Here is a 14954-nt window from a genome sequence, read left to right as displayed (position 1 = left end):
CTTATTAATATTTACAAATATCTAAAGGGGGAGTGTCAGGAGGATGGAGCCAGGCTCTTCTCGGTGACAACCAGTGATAGGACAAGGGGTAATGGGTTCAAACTGGAACACAAGAGGTTCCACTTAAGTATGAGAAGAAACTTGTTCCCGGTGAGGGTGGCAGAGCCTGGCCCAGGCTGCCCAGGGGGTTGTGGAGTCTCCTTCTGTGCAGACATTCCAACCCGCCTGGACACCTTCCTGTGTAACCTCATCTGGGTGTTCCTGCTCCATGGGGGGATTGCACTGGATGAGCTTTCCAGGTCCCTTCCAACCCCTGACATTCTGGGATTCTGTGAGTAGAGTTTTAGCTTGATTTTTACCGTGCTGAATTCCCTTGGACAGCAGTTGCACTAAAATCAACATATTTATGAATGCGAAAATTAGGGAAACGTTAATGCCATTGATTTAGAATAATGTGTAGCTTTGTGCAGACATGCAGAGCTGTTCAAGTTGGTGCTTCTCTGCCATAATGGTGGAAATGACCCTGAGAACGTTCACAGACCTCTGCTTCCTTTTGTTTGGGCAGCTACTGTAGAAGAAATCGGACAATATTTTAATGTTTTGCAGGGGAATTTAATATTTCCTGCTTACTAAACCTGTGATAATAGATAAGCAGATGTAATTGAACAGTGGTGCATGTTGTGAGGAGAAGTCTTCTGTGTGTACCTTGGCATCTTTATAGAAAAGTTGTCCCTTTGACCTTTCTTCATTTATTTATTTACTTGTTTATTTTTAGTTTATTCTCGTATGAGATTGTCCTCCCCGTCATATTTTTAGCTGACAGATGCAAATGTTCCTCCCTTTTAATTTAAACAAAAAAAAGCCTGAAACAATTATCAGCTTCTAGAGATAAAACCTATCTTAGGAGCCATCAGAACTCTGCCGTTAGAAGTCAGTCCTCTCCACCCAAATGTTTTTCAGGTAAAAATTTCTGTTCGGTTTCCAGGCAGGATAACAGAAAAGCCTGGATTGCCCAGTGCACTATTTTCTAATGACGAAGGATCTTTTGCTGGAATGTTCCACAGGTAACGTAACTTTGTTTTTCCTTCTGTTGGGAATCGGTAACTTAATTTTGTATTTCTGTTTTTCTTACAGTACTGTGCGCAAAAAACTTGGTGAAAAAGGATTTTTTCCGTAAGTAGCTGTTGAAGTTTTGTATGTTTATAGATGGGGTGATTATTGTCCGGGTTCTGTTCATCAGTGTTTACATGTGGTCATTGTATTAAGATACTTGCATTAAGGGAACTGTGGGCTTTGATGTTTTCACACTGTTTTATTTCAGGGCTTCTAAGTTTTTCTTAGGTGACACTCATCACAGATGCATAATAATAATTAAAACGCTGCCACACTCTCTGTTTTTGATGGCAGTGGGAAACAAATCTACTCTCTCAGGCAAATTACATGTTTCTCAATTAGTGCCACACTTATTAAAATGTTTTTCATAGAAGAACTTTTTGTCCAGCAGACAGACGTGCATCCTGATTATTAATAATTGCCATAATGCCTACTCTGAAATGATATTTTAGTTAATTTTAATAATGTTTTGAAAGGAGTGCTCAGAGGTGGATGAGGGAGGCAGAAGGGCTGTTGTTGGCTGCGTAGGCCGCACACATCACCCGCCCGCCGGCCGGGAGCACAAAAAATCTGAGATCAGACCTGAGTTAGCAAATATCTTGAAGAAGGAACGATGCAGAATTATGTGTCAGTTGATGGGCTGGTTGGAGGAGCAGGTGCAGTAAAGCTCATTGTTGGCCGCTCTTCTCTTCCTCCTTCCCCATCACCAGCCCAGCACCATCTTTGGGCTGGTATTTGTTGATCAACTCAACCTGTGTTTGGTGTTTCCACTGTACTAAACTGGCAGAAAATGAAGTAGAAAGCTAGCAGGAAAAATATAAAAAGTGGACCACAAAAGCAAGAATAACATGTTATAGGTGATTTAGTGTAATACCAATAACAAGAGAAATAGTGGCAATAGTTAATCTTAAAAATAGGAAGAATGTAAATCTGTTTTCTCTGCCTTTTGCTGAGTTATTTGCATGCTGAGAATTTACTCAATCCTGAATTAGGAAGGTTAAGGTGTTCAGATTTTTTTTTCCCCAATGTATTTTACTTACACAACTTTTTCTTGGTCTGTATCAGTGAAATAAATTGCTAATTTAGCCATTTCCTGTGCTTAATTTGTCATGTTCTTTCCATTCATTAAATATGGCTCTCGTTTATGAGTAAAAGGCAACTTCAAATAAAATATATTTAAAAAAAAAAGGAATGACACAGGACTTTAAAGCCTCCAGATCCATTTGCTAAATTCCTTTTCTTTTCCTCCTCTTAGGACTTCCTGATCCATTCGCTAAGGTTGTGGTGGACGGATCTGGCCAATGCCATTCTACAGATACTGTGAAGAATACACTTGATCCCAAATGGAATCAGCATTATGACCTGTAGGTGGTAACCGTGATAACCAAAGGTTTGAAGTGACACCCTCTAAAGTACACAGAAATTATCAGATGTTTGTAGTACTGTCCTATTTACAGTTTGGGAAAATATCCCGGAGTTTATTAGCTTCAGTAGAAAATACAAGTATAAATGTACCACTTTCTCATTTCCCTGAAAATCGAAGCGCATTGGTTTTCTGGTGATGCCTGCAGCATCCTGCCGGGAGGATTTGGGTTGGGTTTTAACTAACTGTAATAGGCTTATGTGCTGTCAAACTGCCTCTTGGCTGCACTGGGCTGATTGAAGTGTCCCCAGCCTGGAATTCATACAACAGGTGAACACTGCTGCTAATTAACAGTCTCATATATCATGTGATGGCATATGCAAATGTCACAGGAAGATGAATCTGTTGCGATGTATTTATGCAATGATGTCTCAATTAAGTTGCTGATTCCAAGGGAATTTTGTGGCTTGCTAACCTGATTCAGCATAATAGATATTCTGTGATAGAAGATTTTTTTGAAGAGACTGTTGCAGTGTTATAGAGAACAAAAAAGGTTTTGCTTTTGCCTTACGTGGTTCTTAATTCAGACCTTAGCGTGAAGGGGAGCAGTTGAATTAGTCGCTTAGGTTCTTCAGCCCAGATGGGTGTGTGTAGCGGGGGGCCGAATCCGGGAGGCTTTCCAGAGAGAAATTGCCAAATAGTTGCAGTCTGGATGCAGTTTAATGTCAGTAAAATATCACGCTTGCCCTGGATGTATTCCCCTTCCTTATTTTCAGGCTTGTTTGTGTTTTCCCTATTGTTCAGACGTGTCCTCAGAGCTTTGAATAACCAAACTTAACACATTTACAGACCTCACATCCAAAGCCTAGTGCTGGTCCCATCTTTGTGCCCATCACATCCCCAGGCTCAGCATGGACTCGTTGCTCTCCTTTGTTTTACCTCTCAAACGTAACCTCACCCAACTTGTGCAGCTGCTCCTCTTCCCAAAACCTCCTCGCTGCAGGTTCTGGTGCAGTTTGGTGCCTTCATGTTCTGCACTGCGCTGCCAGAATCACCTTCTCCCCCAACCCTCCAGCTCTGCTTTTCCAAGTTAGTACTAACAATCCTGGATTTTTCTCGGGGATGAAAAAAGGCAACAGGTCTGCTTAGTGCTGGTTTAGACAATCCCATCCTAGCTTAGACTCCAAGAGACCTCTTGGAGCTTAGACTCCAAGAGCTTGCAGCAACTTTGCCTAAACATGGCTGTTTAGACCAGTTTGAAGCTGGTCCCTTTTGCATTTAGGGTGAAAGCGTTTCTGGGTTGTGTTTGGCCCATATCAGCAGATCTGGCCGTTCAGCTCAAGGGCTTTTAGAGGTTTCTAGTATGGCATGTACTTGATTTTTGTTTAGTAGTGGAAGTGTTTAGGCATTTTTCTTAAAATTTCCGAACGTCCAAGTCTTATCTAGAGCCCTAATTTTACAGGTTCAGGAAACATGGGAGTTAACATAATGTATACGGAAATTGAATTTCCAGTTTTCCGCTTCATTAATACTAATCCTGTTATCTCTGGAGTACTGAAGCTGTGAAATAGATATTGCTGGTAGGGTAGAGTTTAAGACAAATAAAAAAGTCCAAGAACTTTAATTATGAGGAGGAAGAGAGAAACATCCAACAAAATGGTGTGTGCGCTTTTGTTTTGTTTTTAAACTTCTTCGCTTTACTTTTTGGAACATTCTTTTTTAATAACAAATAAAATTCCTAGCTCAGGCTTTTATGTTGGAACTTTATTGCCAGATGATGTAAAACAAATGTAACTTATCCACCAAATGAATTGGAAATGTCAACTTGTCCTACCGTCACTCTCTAAATGCAACCATGTATTTTCATGCCTGAAATTGTGCAGAAATACAGATGAAACATTTTGCTATGAAGCCAGCTTGCAGTTACTGAACTATTTCTTTTCCTCCTCTGGGAAAAAAGAACACATTTTAATTTGGAGAATGCAGCTTGTCTTGCTTATTTCCTTTAAATGCATGAATGGCTGGGTTTTCTGGTGTGAAAATCAGAGCAGGTAGAGCAGGAATATGAAGTCCTCACCTGTTTGGGGTGGATGGGTCAGTGTCTGCGTCTCCCCACGAGAATCTCACCCGCAATGTTACAGTGATTCTTGGAAACTCTGTTGTATATTCAGCTGTTCTACATATCATTCAAACTGTTGTGTTATGAGATTGTGTTTAACCATATACCTTTGACTTTTTTAAAGCAACAAGGAAAAGTGGAAAATTCAAGACAGGTCCTGATAAGTCTTTATTTTTAAGTGCACTTAACTTGTTCTCATAAGAATTTATTTTAAGTACATAAACATTGTAGACTGCAACTGTGCACGTGAATACCCATCTTCATCTCTCGTTTCTTTACGCAAAATTGGCATTGTCAAGGTTGTGAGGCCAAAAATCTGACCTATGTTATGCAATTCAGTTTCCTATTGACAAAACTTGGGGTTTTTTTTTGGTGTGTGTGTGAAGTTTGCGTTTTGTTTTGCTTTTTCAATGCGCACAGGTTATTTTGAACCGTGCTCGTGGGTCCGTGCCTGCGGGTGGGCTTGTCTGTCTTCTTGGGTCAGTCCCTGTCTGCAGGTGGGAAAAAGAGGCGGTCAAAGTTCAGCTTTTTGGGAAAGGAAACATGAAACAAGTGCTAATTGAGAACTTACCTGATCACAGGTGCAATTGGAGCCATGACAGTTAGTTCAATTGTTTGGTTTGCCAACCTTGACAGTATCATTTCTATCCTTATGAAAATATCAAGATGCTTTAAAGCTGATAAAGACTTAGTGGGGGAGATGTATTTAGGCATTGGTTTTGTTTGATCAGTTTTCCTTCAAAAACAATTAAAAGGACTTGGAACTAAACTGCAGAAGGCCAGAATTTGTGGTCTGGGAAGGGAGAGCTACAAGCAGTTCTTGGGATCTAAGCCATAGTTCCAAATCCATTTTCCTCGACTTGAAATAACTATAATAATTCAGTATTGGCGATAGCTGATTTATCTTGGGCGTTTTGAAATCGTCCTCTGAAAGTTTTGAAAACAAAGACTGGTTTACAAAGTAATTGCTTCTGAAGAACAAAGCTTCGGACAAAAAATAGCAAAAATAAAAGAGCACAAAGCAAGTAGAGTCCAGGTTTCCCCAGGTCGGTGAAACGCAGATCTGGGCTTTGCAAAGCCCTGCTTGGTGACGCTGCGAGGAGGGAGCGGGGCAGCCGGGGAACGTGGTGCCGCCTCTGCTAAAATACCCTGGGAACGCTTCGTAACGGCTCGCATTCGTACTATGTAACGTATATTATAAACAGGACCTTTCGGAAGCTTTCTCAATACTAAATTAGCTTCCTAAAGATTCGTTAGCTTACTCTCTCTTGCCGATATAAAGTATGTTAAATTTTTAATGTGATGGTTGATAATCCTTTTTTTCCCCAAGGTGATTTCTGGAGTGTCTTCAAAATATTCAGTAAGTGCCACTCACACTGCTGCTTCTCTACGTTTTTCAGATATATTGGCAAGTCGGATTCAATAACAATCAGCGTGTGGAATCACAAGAAAATTCATAAAAAGCAGGGAGCTGGTTTTCTGGGTTGTGTGAGGCTTCTTTCCAATGCAATCAACCGCCTTAAAGACACTGGTTGTAAGTAAGCTAAAGACTCAATTTCTTCTCTTTCAGACCAAACTTTCATGCACCCACTTCTGGAGAGTGACAGTTCATTGGGGGTTTTGTTGTTTTTTGTAAGCTCATCTATTCCACTTGGTTTGGTAGTTTGTAACGGTGTTTTGTGGCTAAGGACAGCACAAATAGCTTCAAATGGGAATAGCTTCTTGTTGGTTTTTCGACTCCGGAGAGTGGTCACTTCAGTGCCACAGTCTGGCTGGGGATTGTCAGTGCTGAACTGTGTTGCAGTTCCCAAAGAAGACAGAGTCTTATTACCTTCAAATTATCTTTCTATTACTTTCAAAATTGCGAGTCTTAAGGGGTAAACAAAAGGGTAAATGTATCTCGAAGTCAAATTTGTAGTTTAAAAATTAACGTGCCTTCAAAATTAATTAGTAAATTTTGTCATAAGGTATTAAGAGCTTTATAACACTTTGAGCACTTCGTATTTACTTTTTCAGAAGTTAATTAACATGTGAGATGCTTGTTTCTCATTATCCTCATGGGTGCTGTTTTACTTCTAACAAAACTGGTCACTGCTCTGATGGAAAAGTAGTACTTGGCTCTATGGGTAATGAAAGAAGTGATGTGCTGGTAGGGAAGCATTGTGATTTTACCTTCAACAGCAGGTTCCTCGGTGATAAAGGCATAACTGAAGCTCTCATTTTTAAATATTTGTCACTAGATGAACGCTTCAGTGCATTACGCTTTGCTCGGTTTTATGCAGTTGTCCCTGTGTAGTGCGGAACACGGGTCTGTGCTGCACCGGTGTTGGGGTTGAACTGGGAGTGCATTCTGTTCTTCACAAGGGAAGGGAGTTCAAAACACTCCTTGCAATCACTGTAGACATCCAATCTAGGATAACTTAATTTCTTATTTGTCAAAAGAGCTTTGTGAAGTAGGAAAAATGTTAAAGCAAAAGTTGTCCAGTCTTGTCTTCTGATCTAAAATAATGAAAAATGGATTCTTGGCTGGCAATTCTTCGTTTTGCTTCCTTCCCCCATCTCTTGAAGTCTTAACTAGTTTACAGTAGCCTGAATTTGGTTTTCATGGTACTTCAATGTGCCTTTCAAAGGTAGCCAAATACTGTGTGACTTATGCTTTGTGCCCTTGTTTTGTAGATCAGAGATTGGATCTGTGCAAGCTTGGGCCAAATGACAATGATACTGTCAGAGGACAGATAGTAGGTAAGTAAGGGGGGGGTTATATCTTTTAGTTCTCGTGGAGCTTAATAGTAGCTGTAGGAAAACCCTTCCTAGGTGTTAGTGTTTCCCAGATTCAGTGTCTAGTGCCGGAGTCATCTGAACCTCAAGCTAGAAGTGTGTATGTAGACAATAAAAATAAATTATTAAAAAAAAAAAAGGCAAAAACAAAAACTCCCAAATATTATTACAAGCGTTGGGACATAAAACACCATAGGTAACACAAAAGTTATTTAGAAAGTTTTTAATTGCACTGTATAAGAATGGTGACAGTTGGAGCCTGAAGTCCCTGTGAAAACTGACTGCAAATTTCATGGCCATTGAGAGCTCCTGCAAATCTACTTCTTGTAGGTTTGGCGGAAGAGTAGAACATCTTGCTGTGACAGGAGCGAGCTGGGACGACTTGGTCAACTCCTTTTGTGTTTTCACAGGTTATTAACAAGTCTGTCACCAGCCTCAGTAACTGTGCTTTGTCATTCTGCTAACTCATAAACCTTAAATAACTTCAGAATTAGAAAGAAGCTGGCAAACTGAAAAACGAGTGTCCACAAACAACTGCAAAACACCCTCTTTTTGGTGCGCTGTAAGTTGTTTCAGATGGCAACGTTTCTAGTAGGTCACTGAAGTGAAAAAGCAAACCTTGGTCAGGATAAGGAGGTCTTTATTTTTATGGCAAGATGTTAATGAGAATATCTGGACATGAGGGAAAGAAAAGTGAATTTGCATGCTGGGTTTTGTGTTCAATTCGCAGTTCAAATAATATCCAAGCAGCATTCTTGTTTTGTCAGACAGGGAGAACTATTGAAATATCAGTCAGCAAATAAGGGCTTCAGTGCATTTGTTTGCTTTCCTCAGAGTGCTCTGTTGAATAATACCTGGGACTTTACCTCTTTATGTTGCTTTAACCATCTGTCTGGTGTCTGATCTGCAAGTGTTTGCTCAGTATTAAGAGCACAAGAGAGTCAAATGACACTAGAAACGTGGAATTAAGTGCGTTGCTGACACTTCGGACCATTCTTGAACACGACATTTTCCGTGTGAGCTTGCGCAGAAGGGTGCAGGGTAAACCAGTCGTCTTTCTAGGGTGCTCATGGTGTCAGTTTGGGTTGCTTTTTGGTATTGCTCCAATATGCTGGTCCTCTGATCATCCATGCCGTGCCCTCCTGCTGCCCTGCACAGTGTGCCCTGTCAGCATGACTTGAGAATTCTAGGAAAACAAGGAAAAAATAAAATAAAATAAAAATAAAATACAATAAAAGCATACCCCCCCAAAGCAGAAAGGTCTCAAGGCTATTTGGCTGTCGGATGGGAAGCCTTGGGGCAAACACCATACGGTGTGAGCATAGTAAATACACTTCAGAGATAGCTAGCTGTCAGGAAACTAGTTGTGGGTATAAACTAGACTGACCAGTTGGCTCGACCTGACACGATGATGGGAAGCGGCGTAGCCAGAACTCCCTTGGCGTGCTGCTCGGGCTGCCCCCAAGGAGCAGGAGCTGCCGGATCGTCCATCAAACCTTGAAAAAACACAGCTCGGCATGTTAGAGCAGAGCCCGAGAACAAACCTGCGTGTTCTGCTTTGTGCTCTTATCATCAGAAAGGTCAGGTTTCCTCAGTCAGGCCTGTGTTTTAATGTAACATATCCTTGGTAAGATGCCAGAGACTCCTGTCTTCTTTAAAATTCAGATTGTTGTTATTAATCTCCTTATGTTGTAATCTTTCTTCACTGCTGCAGTTTTGTTGAATGGCTGAATAAGCCTGAATAAAACTCGTTAATTCCACTGCAGTAGTTACGTGGTGGAGAAACCTTGATTAAAAATAAATAAGATAGAACAAGTTATAAATACACTCTCAGTCCTTCTGATGATAAACTGGCTTAAATTAAGAGGCTATGCAAGACTGGAAAACAATATTAAAATGTAATTGATCCCTTCAGCAGATGATAACCGTAGAAATCAAGTGCACAGTGGGTATGCCTTGATAATTTGGGACGGGGAGCAAGGGGATCTTTACCTGACATATCTGGGGTTATCTCAAAAGGGGGCAGAGCAGGGGATGCTCATGAGCAGCGGATGCAAAGGGCACCTGAACTGTGTCTTAATCTTGCAGCTCTCTTCTGTGCCACCATTTTATTTCTGATGTGGCGGTGCAGAAAAAATGAGTCCTTACTCGTTACAAAATGAAGCCGTGCACAAATTTTCATCCTCACATAGGCAAAGAGGAGGTAATTTGTTTAGTTTCATTTTTGTCTGTGTGTATTGCTTGCTGAACCTTGCCCACACGCAGCAATGTCAACTTGTAATGTGTGGGCTTGTTGCAGAATAAATAAGTTTAATTTCAACCAAAACAAAATCATAGGTGACCTAAGGTGTCTTTTGCTGTAAGAAGTTGCTTTGTATCCTTAGTGTTTGTGGAAAACTAGGAGTTAATATTGATTAGGATAAATCAAACCCAGGGCTCCCTGGGTTGATCTTTTGCAGGCCCGAAATCCTGAGCTTCCAAACACGTTGTTATTGTTGTTGTTGGAATCTTGCACTCTCTGGCAAAAATCACCAGGACTACTACATCTTTTTGTAACTTTGTGATGTTGACAAAGGTTTGATTGTGTCTACATGGAGGGCTGTGAGTTTGTTTCACTTCGTAGGACTTGAAGGAAATAGTCCAGAGGTACAGTTGTGCCACCTCAAGAAGTGTGTGCCACAGCACGTATCTAGCTCTTTAAGTAACCGTTTTATTGTTAAAGGCAAAACAAAACATAAAAAAAGAAAAAGCCCAACCCCACAGGGACACAAGTGTCATAAATTACCAGATTGGACACTTGCAAATTGTGATAGTGGGAACAAAAGCTGCCCCTAAAAAAACCTTTGTTTTCATAACTGTAGTACAAAAGCTTCAGGCATAAATAATACATATCCATTACAATGAAACATGTAACAAGTAAAAATCAAATTAAAAAAAAGAAAAGTTATACAGTTTTGCTGAGGGCTGCACGGGCTGTTGAGGATGCTGAGCGCTGCTTGGCGGGAGAGTTGCATTGAACTACTTACCCCTGGTGTTCGAAAGCAGCCAATAAACCAAACGCGTAGTGCTTCTAGCAGTTCGGGTTTGCCTGGTTTGTTGTGTATGTGCGTGTTGAATCCCACACACACACAAAATACACAAGGAGGAGTCAAAAACGTGGAGGAATTTCTTATTTTAGGTCTTTCTCTGAGCAGTTTTCCCGTTGGCAGCGCGAGCTCAGCGCCGGCTCCCACCTGCTGCAGCTCCCGTGTCCGTCTGTCCTACAAAGTAATGACACCTTCACACTTCACTTCTTTTTCTGCCTTAACTTGCGTTCATATTCTTCAAGCTTGAAGAAATACGTAGAGAATTGCGTGTGTGAAAACATACACTGTTTCTGTATAACTTTCTTTGATTTATGGAAAGGAAAAAATACCCAGAGCATTCAGCTTAGTCCTCAGAGTTGTACCATTTGTCTTTCAAATATAACCGATTTGCATTCGGATGTCATATCTTTAATAATTCTTTTGTAATTTTAATAGTGAGTCTTCAGTCCAGAGACCGAATAGGCACGGGAGGACAAGTTGTGGATTGCAGTCGGTTATTTGATAATGATTTACCAGACGGGTAAGCTGACATCACTCTGATGTAAATAAATACAGTTTATACGGCACGCTTTTGCAGTGATGAGAAGTCGGTGTACAAATAGGTTAATTTATTTTTATTGTCATACTCGAGTTGTCCAGTTTTGAATTTCGAAGCAGGAGATAAGCCAGCCGGGCTGCACGGAGTAGTGAATGGTGTGAGCCACGTCCTGTCTCTTCTTGGAAAACAGGAGTATATGGGTGAATGCATTAAAACATTCATTTGTCTAAGAAAACATGTCTTTTGCGTTTTAGAACTGATAAACTAATGTAATATTAAATCGCAGCCAGCAAACTGATGTCACCCACAGAGCAGTTTTGCAGCAAGGCCGCGAGCGCAGGGCCGGGCCGTTTGCTGCGGTGCTGCACGGGGTAAACACGGGTACAAAAACGCATCGCTTTGTCTTCCGTGTAAACCATGGTGAAGAAGACGTGATTGGAAGAGGTAATGGAGCCTGAGCATTTGCTGTGTTTACCTGCCAAAGGCTGGGTTTAGCGTTTTGAGTTGTCCCTGTGAGAGTTAATGACATCATTAACACCTAAACCAGCTTTGCGAATACAGAAAAATGCTCTGTTTTAGGTTCTGGTGCTGTCATCAGCTTTCTCAGAGCAAACGCAGACCTTCTGAATGTGATTCTTGGCAGGTAAAGACAGGAGAAACTGATTTTTCAGATTATTAATTTTAAAACCTAAATTATCATCTAAATCCTAAACAGCATTCTTTTGTTCATTTGGAGTCTGGAGAAGTCAAAAACATTTTTGAAAATGCTTTTAAGTTTTCACTTCAAAATGTTCCCTGTCTAAATATCGCTTGCTTAATTGTGGAACTGCAGAGCTGTCTGGATAGCCTCATGTATTTTGGAGTGCAAAAGTAATAATTAAAAAGTTATGTTATTTGAAGGTGGCTTTTTAATGAAAGCAAGTAGTGCATGAAGATGCTATGAAAGCTCTTACCAGCATCAGTGGTCAAAAAAAGTTAAATGCATTATTATTAATAAACATGACGTTTTCAAGAAGTTTCTTTAGATGGCTATTTGGATTTAATTAGAATTCAAATAGTTATTGAACGTGAAGGTGGGATATTGTTAATGCCTGGTTCCAAGGGAAGAATACGTAAAATCAATTCTGAGTTGAACTTTCGGTTGTTTCCTGTTACCTCGTTCAGCCGACGTGATTCATAACAGTGTAAGTCTTCCTGAGTTGGCATTTATGTTGGAAACATTTAGTGCCCTGGTTTCCTGGAAATACCACTCATTGCCTTATCTCTCGCTGTCTGACCTGCAGGTGGGAGGAGCGCAGGACTGCTTCTGGAAGGATCCAGTATTTAAATCACATTACGCGAACGACCCAGTGGGAGCGACCGACGCGGTACGACGTTATTTAAGAGGCCGTTGTGCTGTCGGGCTTCCTTGCTGACCAGGAGCGCTGGGCACAAGCCGTTCTGAGTGGCTCTGTCGGGCCGTTCAATGTTCTTCCGAGTCGCTCTGCAAACGCTGAATGCTTTTCTTCTCTAACATCCTGATCCTCACTCTGCTTAACATTTAACTCGGAAGAATCACTCTAAACTTTTTCCTCCCCTACTGCTAGCATCTTTGTGTTCTTGTAGAGCTGCTATGGTATAGCTCTGTAAATACAGGCACTAAATCCTGTTGAAAGCAGCACTGAGATACAAAACCACGTAATTCAGTGTTTCCTCTTGCAGTCCGGCTCTCGAGAGCAGCTGGGTTTTATTATATATCTTACTTAGCTCTTTTTCACCATCCTCACCCAAAAACCTTCTTTTAAAAATTAAAAGGAATAACAAGACCTGATAGCTTGCTCAGCCGTATGGAGGCAAGGTGAGAAAGTTTGGGCTGTATGCTGCTTATTTAAAACAAACAAACAAAATATATATATATTTTGGAGGATCAAGATCATATCAAGTACTCGCAAGAGCAGTTCCCACCTTAAATACAGTGCTGAGTGTTAAGTTTTATATATAACCCTTGATGCTAACCCTAACCTATATGTATATGTGTGTATATATATATAAAAAACCCTTGATACTAACCCTAACCTATATATATGTGTGTGTGTGTATGTGTGTATATATATATATAAAACACCCTTGATACCAACCCCAACCTATATATATATATATGTGTGTGTGTGTATATATATATAACACCCTTGATACTAACCCTAACCTATATATATAACCTATATATATATATATATATGTGTGTGTGTGTGTGTGTATATATATAACACCCTTGATACTAACCCTAACCTATACATATATATATATAAAAAACCCTTGATACTGACCCTAACATACATACATACATACATATATATATATGTAAATATATATAAATATATATATATATAAATATATATATATATAAATATATATATATATATATAAAAAATTTTACGCTCAGCACTGTATTTAAGGTGGGAACTGCTCTTGCGAGCACTTGATATGATCTTGATCCTGCAACATCGTATACTAAGTGTCGGGTCAGGCCCTAAGATAGGTGAGGATGTTTACTAATTACTGTGGGACAAACCAGAGGGCGCAGACCAGAATCTTTCTGCCCATTATCGGGGTGTCCCGCCCGACACGTCAGCTGCTCGATTCTGCCGTCCCGCGAGCCCTCGGACGAAGCTCCACGGAGCACGTTGTGTAGCCCCGTGGCCACTCAGAGATGCGGTTTTCATGTTTTTCCCCCAGGCCGGCGTCCGAATACTCCAGCCCGGGCCGACCCCTGAGCTGTTTCGTGGACGAGAACACTCCGATCACAGGAACAAACGGTGCGACTTGCGGGCAGACGTCGGATCCCCGGCTGGCGGAGAGGAGAGTCCGGTCACAGCGGCACAGGAATTACATGAGCAGGACGCACTTGCACACTCCTCCCGATTTACCTGAGGGATATGGTACGTGGATTAAAATGTTTGAATCATAGGTTTCCTTGGGAAAATGGGTTGTGTCTTCTCCTCAAATGTGAGATTCTTTTGATTCCTTAGTTTTGGGGAAATCGCTCTTTGTGAGTTTCTTGCGTTGCGCTTTTTCTTCTCATACTTATTAATTTATCTTGATTTCACAGAGCAAAGGACGACTCAGCAAGGTCAGGTCTATTTTCTGCATACTCAGACTGGCGTTAGCACGTGGCACGATCCAAGAGTACCTCGGTAAGAAATTATTAAAGTGTCCTCAAGGTGTCAAATCCAAATTAGTTTAAGTGGTACTCAGTGTTTTCTCTGTGTGATATTATATTTCTGTCTCTTCGCCCCAATATATCATCATAACAAGTCATTCATCAAAATAAATTAGTCTCTTAGTTCTTCAAATTGTTATTTTAATACAAAGATGGAGAATCAAACTGTGAATTACAGTGGCGGTTTGAAAACAGGTATAGTTCACTGTTTCTGGATCTTGCATGTGAATTATAGCTAAGTGCAGGTTTTAATACTCAGCGAAATAATGAAACAAAAAGTAGGGCCTGAGCACTTCAGAAAATCTAGATTTATCAAGATACATTAGTGAAAATGGAGTTGGTTTGGGTTTTCAGTTCAGGGTCTGGAAGTTAACAAGACCTGGGAAACTGGCCACGTATATTTAGGAAGAACAAGCTTTGCGGCAAATAGGTGAGGTAAATGAACTTTTTTCATGGATGAGCAGACAAAGGGGAAACCTGGCGGATGCCCCTGGTATGTTCAGACACAGTATTTCTAGTGAACGACAGTCTCGTCATCGGATTAGTTTAAAGGAACTTGTCTCTGAGAATTATTGTCCCATATACAGACCACCACACGTAATTTACTTGAGAAATAGGAAACTTGGTACGTTTTGAGGAAACTAATTGGAGACACTGCATCTTAAAGAGCCTGGAAGCTGAAATGGTGAGCTGGGTTTGAAGTGCCAGGATTTGGGGCCTTAAAAAGCAAGAGTTTTCCATTTAAGTATAGTAGCAAA

General features: G+C 40.7%; 1 protein-coding gene across 2 annotated transcripts in view; it reads left to right on the top strand.

Annotated features, from left to right (window-relative positions):
• SMURF2 (SMAD specific E3 ubiquitin protein ligase 2) overlaps positions 1 to 14954 on the top strand; it is a 56964-nt gene that overhangs the window by 26092 nt on the left and 15918 nt on the right. For both annotated transcript variants that reach the window (XM_065034131.1, XM_065034132.1), the window contains 8 exons: positions 1135 to 1173; positions 2369 to 2477; positions 5996 to 6129; positions 7272 to 7337; positions 10895 to 10979; positions 12281 to 12364; positions 13713 to 13915; positions 14086 to 14170. In XM_065034131.1, coding sequence (XP_064890203.1) covers positions 1135 to 1173; positions 2369 to 2477; positions 5996 to 6129; positions 7272 to 7337; positions 10895 to 10979; positions 12281 to 12364; positions 13713 to 13915; positions 14086 to 14170 — 805 coding nt within the window. The remainder of the gene's footprint in view (positions 1 to 1134; positions 1174 to 2368; positions 2478 to 5995; positions 6130 to 7271; positions 7338 to 10894; positions 10980 to 12280; positions 12365 to 13712; positions 13916 to 14085; positions 14171 to 14954) is intronic.

The sequence above is a fragment of the Columba livia genome, chromosome 18 (genome assembly GCF_036013475.1).
Source record: "Columba livia isolate bColLiv1 breed racing homer chromosome 18, bColLiv1.pat.W.v2, whole genome shotgun sequence".
Lineage (NCBI taxonomy): Eukaryota > Metazoa > Chordata > Aves > Columbiformes > Columbidae > Columba > Columba livia.
This window is presented reverse-complemented; position numbering and strand designations above follow the sequence as displayed.